General features: G+C 39.3%; 1 protein-coding gene across 2 annotated transcripts in view; it reads right to left on the bottom strand.

The window, feature by feature from the left end:
• Window positions 1-210: 210 nt before the first annotated feature.
• The window catches only part of MOSPD2 (motile sperm domain containing 2), a 41,202-nt gene continuing 31,267 nt past the window's right edge, over window positions 211-10,145 (bottom strand). The window contains exons 11-15 of one of the 2 annotated variants that reach the window (XM_005871877.2): window positions 8,246-8,342; window positions 7,290-7,386; window positions 6,835-6,964; window positions 3,908-4,010; window positions 211-1,058 (exon numbers count right to left, since the gene is read on the bottom strand). In XM_005871877.2, the coding sequence (XP_005871939.2) occupies window positions 1,017-1,058; window positions 3,908-4,010; window positions 6,835-6,964; window positions 7,290-7,386; window positions 8,246-8,342 (469 nt within the window). In that variant the 3' untranslated portion in view covers window positions 211-1,016. Of the gene's footprint in view, window positions 1,059-2,319; window positions 3,086-3,907; window positions 4,011-6,834; window positions 6,965-7,289; window positions 7,387-8,245; window positions 8,343-10,145 lie in introns of those variants that run through there. The other variant, XM_005871876.2, reaches the window with a different exon arrangement.

Raw genomic sequence — 10,145 nt, forward strand, 5'->3', positions numbered from 1 at the left:
ATCTTTGGAAGTTTGCAGGGATGTCCTTATAAAAATGCAAAACAAGTGCAAAAGAAATTAATGTGACCTTTAAAAGATCAGAATGAGCCTGAACATTGGTTTTAAGATGCTTTATCAATTAGAGACCAGAGATTTTTTTCCTGATGATATTTATTTCATAAATGTAGTTATTTTTCTAAAACATATTAAAATAGAAAACATGTTCTTTGATCAATTTATACAAAGAAAATACCAATATAGTAATAAAATACTGAAAATATATGAAAAGCACCAGAACATTAGAGAAATTACACTGGCAACAATTCTAGGAATATATTTTTTTGCAATTGTACAATAAAGTGCTATTAAATCCAGTCAAAATTAGTGGCAATATATAAAAAGGTATGCTATCATTATGAAATTTGAGGCTAGGTTTACCAGCAATTGCATTTTTAGGCAACTTGCAGATCAAACTAATGATATCTCAATGTTTTCATGCAAAAATCTATTCATTTCCATCAAGTGAAAACAATCTAAATCTACATATACGTTGGTTCTTGGTAATTTGGTCATGAAAAAGTAATGACATGATTCAAAATAAAATAATTAAAAAGTACCAAAAATAATCATACAAATGTGATTAAATAAAATCAAGTAAGACAGAATAAAATCATATGTAAAAACAATGATTAATCAAGACAAGTACACAAGTTTAATGCCTTTGATTTTATGGTAAATTTTCAGTAATATTGCTAGTCACATTTAACAGACATACAAATGTTAATAAGATATGTTATTAAATTCAACTGACCAGACATTAAGGAAGAACATTTTAGTGAATCAATGGAATTTTCATATGAAAAATTAAAGGAAGACTGTTAAGATAGTATATTTCCAATTTTGACTAATTATTTCCTCGTTTATTTGCTGAGGAACAAAAAACATACATTTTTGTATTTGATTATATTAAAGCCAGAAATCTAACATATAAGAGAAAACCGCTGTGCACAAACACAGGGGGATACTATGGATAGTACTTAGGGTGGACTGCAGTCACTTTCACGTCTGGAGTTGGCAAACTGAAACAGAAAAACCCAAATTAAGACAGAGTATCAGACCAGTGTCCTTTTAAGGACTCTAGTATATGGCTCTTCATAACTCAGTCTTGGAATCATCAACTTCTCCAGATGAAAACTATCAACACTACACCTCAGAATAAAAGAATCTCCAAACATGACTCAATGAAGACTCACAATTTATTTTACAGACAGGCTATTTTTTTCTTTCATATAAAGTAGATTTACACGTGAACCAACATGGACTGAAACTGGTGATATTAATGAGGACAAACTAATTTAATAGCAAGGTGCTTTTTAGGAATTTAAGAACCGCCTGGGTATTATTGGGACAAGGCAGAGAATCAGGCAAGTAACTTAGCCCTGGTCTGAAGGTTTTACAGCTCATCACGAGTTGTTTTATACTCGTAAGTGAAGAGCTGATACTTGAGTTTTGCTTTTTTTTTTCATGCTTATAGATACTCCAGTCTTTTGTCAAGTTCCCTTTTCATGGCTGACTTGAACAAGGAACTGAAATGTAAACGAATTCTATTGCTATGTATCTCAAAAACTAACCCTGCAAAAATTTTTATCTAACTCCTTTAAGGAAAGAGGGTGAAGATGGCGCAATAGATGACCAGGATTTTATAACAAATGAAGCAAAGGGGTGAGGGTACAGCCATAGTGAGCAACATGAAAATGACATAAAAAAGACTGGAAAGTGGAACTGAAGAGATTTTCCCTCTGGACATCACCAACAGAATTAAAAGAAAATCCAACCAAACTTAGTTTTCGAAATTCTATCTAAAGAAGAGTGTTCAGAAAAAAATCCCAGCCCTGGCCTGTGTGGCTCAATTGGTTGGGCATCGTCCCATGCACCAAGAGATTGTTAGTTCGATTCTTGGTCATGGCACATGCCTGGGTTGTGGGCTCCTTCCCCAGAAGGGGACGTGTAGGAGGCAGCCAATTGATGTTTGTTTCTCACATCGATGTTCTCTCTCTACCTCTCCCTTCCTCTCTCTCTAAAATTGGTAAAAACATGTTTAAGAAAAAGTCTGGCCCTAGCCGGTTTGGCTCGGTAGATAAGAGCATCAGCCTGCGGACTGAAGAGTCCCGGGTTCGATTCTGGTTAAGGGCACATGCGCGGATTGCAGGCTCGATCCCCAGTGCAGGGGCATGCAGGAGGCAGCTGATCAATGATTCTCTTCATTGATGTTTCTATCTCTCTCACCCTCTGCCTCCCTCTCTGAAATCATTAAAAATATATATTTTTAAAAAAGAAAAGAAGAAGTCTGAGACTAATAAAATGCAGGCTGTTAAGGAAGACAGAAAAGAAAGGCAAAAGGTGGCTTGGCCTTAAGTAGTTTTACATTCCAAAAGAATATTGATTAACATCTTCAGAAGTAACTCTCAAAATTACAAAGTCATGATTACAGAAATCACTCTGTATGCTTTGTTCCAATATACATGTTCTATATACACAGTATAGAAAAGCTAATAAGTTGGCTCAGCTATAATAATCATGTCATAAAAAAATCAGATTTCATTCTTTTGGCTGCAACAAAGCATGTTAAAATTTTCAGTTCTGCTAACATATACACAAGATAAAACTTAAGCTTTAAAAGTATTAAAATCAAAAGAAAAAATAAGTTATATCTAAACTATTAATTTACACAACAAATATGCTTTTACATATTATACTAACCAGCTATACTCTCATCAATTTCTTAAGTGTTTTTTTATTCTAACAGTTTGTTTTCAAGATGTGTATCTGTTCCCCTTTAAGTGTTGCACATTTCCTTTTAGGAAGCACAGATGTGTGACACTGTTAGTAGCATGGTGGAGAAGTTCTGGGTTTTACTTTTTCCAACTAATGGATGAAAGAGTCATGTTTCCTACCAAGCACCACTTCTTTGGCTGTACAACAAATAGAAGAAAGAGATGACAAAAGCAAGCAAGAGCACTGTTAAGGAAAGCAGCAGCTGCTGGAACCAGATACAACGCTGAACTTGGTCTTCAAGCTTTCTATTGCTTTCTAGTAAACGATTGAGCTAAACAGGGAAAAAAGGATGAAAGATTTGTATTAATAAAACTGTACATTAATCACGTGAACGACAAACAGGAATATTAGAAATCCACACATTTACAGGATGGGTCCATTTATTCTGAAAGGCTGGTAGCTGGAAATGCAATGAGGAATTAGATTCATTTGGTGAACAGACGTGCATTGGCTTACTCTTGTTTTGAAAAGGTCTAATTTCTAGCTGAGAAAGGAGCAAAGTAATCACTCCCTGGAAGTAGCGGAAGCAGCTACTCAGAAAGAGTACTCCATCCTCTGTCTTTTTTTTAATTTACCAGTAATGCACTGCATGGTACCTCTTCTGTGAGACAGAATTCTTTGATTACATCCCAAAGCACCATGCACTTTGCGATATGGTTCCTAGTTCAAATTAAAACGGCCAGAACTTTGCCCTGGCTTGTATGGCTCAATTGGCTGGATGTCATCCCATGCAATAATGGGCTGCTGCTTAGATTCCTGGTCAGGGCACATGCCCGGGTTGCGGGCTTGATCTCCAGTAGAGGGCTTGCAGGAGGTAGCCGATTGATGTTTCTCTGTCATCAATGTTTCTCTCTCTCCCTCTCTAAAAATCAATAAAAAGTCTTTTAAAAAAAATGGCCAGAGCTTTAAAAACGTTAGATCTCCAAAAGTAACTTGCAGCTTACCATTTGTGATTTGGTTTCCCTTTACAAAGAAGAGAGCATTTCTGTTGTGTCTATGCCAAAGGTTTTCCTTATGTCAGTGGGAAAAAATGGATTTCTAATGTTAATTAGCATGAACAGCATTGTTTTAGTTAGGATGTATGAGCACTTACTTGTAGACACATATCTTCACTGGTTTTATCTGACATGTTAAAAGCACCGTCTTTTAATGTAAGACTGGTTGGTTTACTGCTCTCAACAATATGGCATCTTAACCTATGAAAATTCAAAGGAAACATAACTTCTTAAAATTAATTTTTAAAAATAAAAGTGAAATATAAAAATTTTAAAAACCCACAGAAGTATACGTAACACAGGTAAAAATACTCATTCCTCTACCCTGATTTACCTAAGGTAGCAGTGTATTTATCTTTGAAGGGGACAGAATTTGGCACAAATATTATCTTGACCTCATTAAAAAAAATACAAAAAAACAGCAGACACCGGAAAAGCTCTGAAAACAAAGAAGCTACCCCTTTGTAAGAAAGAGTTACATTTACAAGGGAATCTCCATTTGTAAGGGTGCCTCCCTCTCTGTACCAGGAAGAAGACTAAATCTGTAAACTTTTATCAATGGAGAAGGCACTGACCTAAATCTACATAACAGTCTTATCCTTGTTTCCTGTGCTTTTCCTGATAACCTCCCATAACTGGATCCTTTATACCAACATCATCTTAACTGTAGATGGTATTTAAGGTGGTGGCCTGGGCCATTTGGGGGGGTGTTTTATTGTTTTCTGGATCCCTCCCATGCACGCAGGAGGATCTATAATAATAAAAGCATAATATGCTAATTAGACCAGACGTCCTTCTGGAGGACCTTCTGGATGAAGACCTTCTGGATGAAGCTGTGTTGGCAGGGGCCGAGGCAGAGTGGGCGGGGGCCGAGGCAGAGGCAGAGGCAGATGCCATGGCAGGAGGGGGGGGGGCGCGAGCCCCTTGCACGGATTTCGTGCATCAGGCCTCTAGTTTACATATATTAAACTTCTGTTTGTTTTTCTCCTGTTGTCTGTCTTCCATTGTGGGGGTGGGGGTGGTCTCAGCCAAGAACCTAGAAAGGTAAAGCAAAATTATTTTTCCTTTTCCTACAGTATGGTGACCTACTATGGGACCTGCTGAGACACCATACTCATTTGGGAGCCTGCAGGTTGGATCCTGGAAACTGGCAGAAGCTGGCAAAGGGTAAGAATTCTTTAAAAAGTCAGCTCTCACCCTAACCGGTTTGGCTCAGTGGATAGAGCGCCGGCCTGAGGACTCAAGGGTCCCAGGTTCGATTCCGGTCAAGGGCATGTACCTTGGTTGCGGGCACATCCCCAGTAGGAGGTGTGCAGGAGGCAGCTGATTGATGTTTCTCTCTCATCGATGTTTCTAACTATCTATCCCTCTCCCTTCCTCTCTGTAAAAAATCAATTAAAAAAAAAAGTCAGCTCTCCTGGATTTCACTCTAGCACCAGACTGAGAAGGTAAAGCCCTTGTCCCCTCCTTTCCAAATTTAGATTAGAAAGAGAAATATTTGTGTGAATTAGTTCCTTTGGTATTGGTATAGTGGTTTTGGTAGAGAGTTTTGTTGCATACTCTTATTTTCTTTTGTGTTGTTGTTAACCCTCCCTGAATATGTTTTTTCCATTGCTTTTCAGAGTGAGTGGAGGGAGGGAGGGAGAAAGAGAGAGAGAGAGATATCCATTGGTTGCCTCCCACACGCACCCCAACTGGGGGCGGGGAGCCAACTCACAACCCAGGTGCCCTTGACTAGGAATTGAACCCTTGACCCTTTGGTGCATGGGCCCACACTCTAACCACTGACCCACACTGGCCAGAGCAGTACTCTTGTTTTCTATTGATCCTTTTCCCTCCCAGAGACCGTCATTGTTTTCTTTTGTGTCATTTGTCATAAGGAGAACCATGTGCCCAGTGAAGTTTTCCTTTTGTCTTGTTCTATGTCTTGAGAGTTTGGCTTTGTGACCAATTAAGGATATTCTCTCTGGAGAGATGCATGCATCTGGTGACCAGCTGAATAGGCTTGGGGATCAGAGACACAAAGTGACAAGCAGCATTCTCTTTGTCCGACTGTGCCAGCTCCCATGGGAGTTTATCATTAGGGGCCCTGGTCTATAAGGGACATTTGTTGTCTCAACCTTCATTGTCTCATAAGTGCTAGAAAAGTCCCGTTCCAGTAGCACCTGCCTGGTGTCAGAGATTAGCGAGTCTGTGATTGGGGTCATCTCACATTTCTTGTGGGAAACCAGAGACGTGCTTGCACTATACTATTTTACTGCCTGAGACAATGAAGATTTTTGCTTTCTTAATATAGCTAACTCTGCGAGTGAACTTTTTGATCTTGTGAGGACTGCATTTTTTGAACGCTCTTTTGGGATACCTTTTGCATCCATGGTTAAACCATAAAAAGGCTTATTGGTTTGAGTCACTATTGAGATTAATATAAGATCCTACTGATCAGTGGCCAGGTGATAGATCCTATGGAATGTAAAACCATCCATGTTTGAAAAAAATTTTAGATCACTCTCATCTTAAACCATTTTCTTATTGGTATCTATGGGAAGACCAAATTGAAAGGACAGGAAATAGTACGGCAAAGTCCCTAGCCTTAGGGACTTTCTTATCAAGATTAAATGATAAGGCTCTCTTTCCCTCTACTTTCAGAAGGTATCTATCAAATTTAGAGAAGAGTTAAAAAAGATCAGTGGCCATTCAGTCCCTAATCACAGGGACCTTGACTGACTGCTAAATCACACTCTTCCCACCCATGTTTATACTGAAGTTATCAGACAATATTTGTGTGTTGACACATCCACATTCTTGTGCCTGGCCGGAAAGCAAGTGTCTGCTGTTAGCAACCATCTTGAGAAACTCTGGGTCTCATTCACCCGGGCACCCCCACAGCCTCACAGAACTCAGGGCCCACACTAGATGCCTGAATGTCTGCCAAGCACTAGAAGGCATGCCTGCCTAGCCCACGTAGGCACATGTCTTTTTCTGATCTTTCCCACCACATTTGAATGCCTGTGAGTAAAAAGCATACCTGTGCTCCATCACTTTGTTCCTGGGAACTTCTTTCCAGAACTGAGCCAATTCTGCTGGGCCTGTGCCAGATGTCTGTTCCATTTCTGCAGCCATTATCAGAAACCGGTCTTGGGCAGAGACTGCAAAGCCTGTGTTCAAAAGGGCAAAATATTTGAACAGGAATCTTTACCAAAGTTTAGGTGTGTGGCTTAAGGCGTTATTCTAGAAAAAAGTAAGGAAAATAGGGATATGGAACTACTGTAAAAAAGGGAAAAAGTTCTAAAAATGAAAGTTTTAGAAATTCATTTTTTGAAATTCATTTCAACTGATATCAGCTGAAACAATTTTACTCATTAAAAAACAAGTGAAAATTATTTAACGCTGGGAAGGACTTGGGAGACCCATTTGCCCATTTCATTTTACATGTGGGAAAACAGGTGCCTACAGTGCAGTGGCTATCTTATGACAACTTACCCCCGTGTGGAGACACAACTATATCAATTGTTGCTCCAGGGTCACAGCTGCTGTTGCTAGGCTTGACTCTGTATTTTTCCGGAGCAGTTGTTCTCACCTGTTTATAAATACAGTTGTCACATAATAACCTCTATGCTTTTTGGGGAAATGGCTTAAAAGGGACTTTTAACAAAATTAGCAGTTAATCAATAACCAAAATTTACGAAATAAGCTTTGATGATTATGCATAAAATATATCTTTGCTCACCATTAGGAAAAAAGCATCTCAAGCTATTTAACAAATATTTACTCATTTTTTAAGTCCAATTGTCACTTAGCCTTCCTCTTAAATAAAGTAATTACTCTATCTGTTAAATATTTATCATGTGCTAATCACCTGAATTAACACAAATTCAAAAACCTGAATCCACATGTTACAATAGTGTTCAAAAATTAAAAAAAAAACAGCTGATAATCAAAGGACATCCAGACATCCTAGTGGTTAAATTTAAATTAAATAGAGGACTTAAGGAAGTAATACCTACAATATGGGATGTGGTGAACTCAGTCTTGTGACACTAAATGCCCAATATCAGGTTAGTATCCAGTATAAACTAATACTCCTGAATATACTATACTTGGGAGAAAATGCACATTTGATTTTATAATTTTATTTTAAGAACTATTATTAAGAACTATTCATATAATGAACAGTGATTTTCTTGGGTTTTTTATTTACAACAAATGTTAAACCCTGGAATTGATTTGGGCATTAGCCTATTATTGTAAATAAAAGATTGAAATACAGATCCCAGGAAAAATTTTAGATAAGCTAAGGCAGTATAACATACCTAAAAAGATCATAAATACAACCATTGTGTAAGTTCCAAATTACCAATCTTTCAATTAATATTGTCTAAAATCACTTTCCATGTCAAATTTTCACACATACTTTATCCTATATTTCAGAAATTTACCTTAAATGCCACTATGTTTTTAGTTACATTTGTCAACACTATTAAAGTTTTCTTCTCTCCAGATTCTGTACTTCCAAAATACAGTTCTTCCGCTGGGCTAAGTAATGACAAAAACATAAGACATCCATATTACTCAAAATAAATGACAATCTAATCCAACTTGAAGAAAAAAATTTGGTTAATATTTTATGCTCATTTGCATAAATAAGTTTTATCAAAAAAGACAAGATTACAAAATAATGACCTAATATATTTTATATTTTAATCTTATTAATCAAATGCCTGCTATTTAAAAATTCCTATGGTTTCCCCAAGATCAAAAGCAAAATAGGAAGAAACACAGAATTAGATTCTGAATTAGTCCTATAATCAGCTCCAACTTAAGGTACACTTACTTGAACTCTTTGGAAGGTTACAGACAATAATCAAAGCAATGACGGAATTGCTGCTTCAACTTCATCTAATTACAACAGATTAGAGTGGAGCATATTTTTATATACCAACAGAGAAGAGCATAACTTCAAAAGAAAGATCATTAGAGATGTATTCAAGTAACAGAATAATTTCTTACTAATAAAGGCCTTTTCGGTGTAATAGGGAAGAAGAAAAATAAACACAAATAAAATTTAGGGTGAGAAGTGCAGGAAGAACTTGTCAAAAAGTAAAATCAGAGGCTTCAAAATGCAAATTTTACTGTTCTTGGCTACTGTAATGCCCGTGACCTAAAATGAAAACACAAACACTTCAGCAAACTTGTCCAAACTGGATCAGGTGCCTCCAAACAATGGGAAGGACAGTATTTTTGTTTTTGTTTTAGATAAAAATGTGAATTCTTCAGATAGCTCTTGACGTAGAGATGCACCTTTAAATAGATTCATGTTATGACAGGAATGTCCTCACATCAGAGATGTTTATTCATTTAGAGAACATACATTTTTAAGGAAGTGCTCTCCCAGTAGGGCTTTACCCAGCTTTGGATAAGACGGTAAATGATCAGGGCTGTTGGTTTCCTTTTCGGACTCAACCTGAAGTATGCCACAGAAAAGACAGAAGGTTTTGGATCTCTGAACTGCTCTCAGAAACCAGCACAGAAATTGTGAGAAGCTCCAGGGAGGCAGACATAGGCTGGGTCCTTGGGTGTGTGTGGAAGCCCTGTGACTTTCCTGGGACAGAGGCAGGGAATGGCAGAGACCCAAGTCCCACTTTGACTTTCTCCCTAATGAGCTCTTCCGGCCATACCATCCTATCTAATAAAAGAGAAAAATGGTAATTAGCGTACGACCGCTACCCTTCCCATTGGCTAATCAGAGCGCTATGCAAATTAACTGCCAGTCAAGATGGTGGTTAACCGCCAACAAAGATGGCGGCTAATTTGCATACTGCAGGCAGGATGGGACAGCGCTATTCTGCCTGCCCCGCCGCCATCCGGGCCTGCTATCTGTGACTCGGATGACGGGCGACCCCTGTGCAACCCGACCCAGGGCTGGCAGGCGTGACCCCAGTGATCTGCCACTGGCCAGGCCCCCAACCGGCTCTCCCTCGGGAGATCCCCCGGCACTGGCGGGGACTGCTGCTCCCCAGCCAGCAGCCATGCCCCCAACAGGCCCTCCCGCCAGGGATGAGCAACCGGAGATCCCACAGCAGGAAAGGGGGGCCTGCAGCCAGCCCCTGTGTGCACCTGCCCATGGGATCGCAGCAGCCATCATGAAGCAGGAAAGGGCGGCCTGCAGCCAGCCCCTGTGTGTACCTGCCCGTGGGATCTCAGTGATGATCACGGAGCAGGATAGGGCGGCCTGCAGCCAGCCCCTGTGTGCGCCTGCCCGTGGGATCTCAGTGGCGATCACGGAGCAGGATAGGGCGGCCTGCAGCCAGCCCCTGTGTGCGCCTGCCCGTGGGATCT

Source organism: Myotis brandtii, unplaced genomic scaffold (assembly GCF_000412655.1).
Source record: "Myotis brandtii unplaced genomic scaffold, ASM41265v1 scaffold359, whole genome shotgun sequence".
NCBI lineage: Eukaryota > Metazoa > Chordata > Mammalia > Chiroptera > Vespertilionidae > Myotis > Myotis brandtii.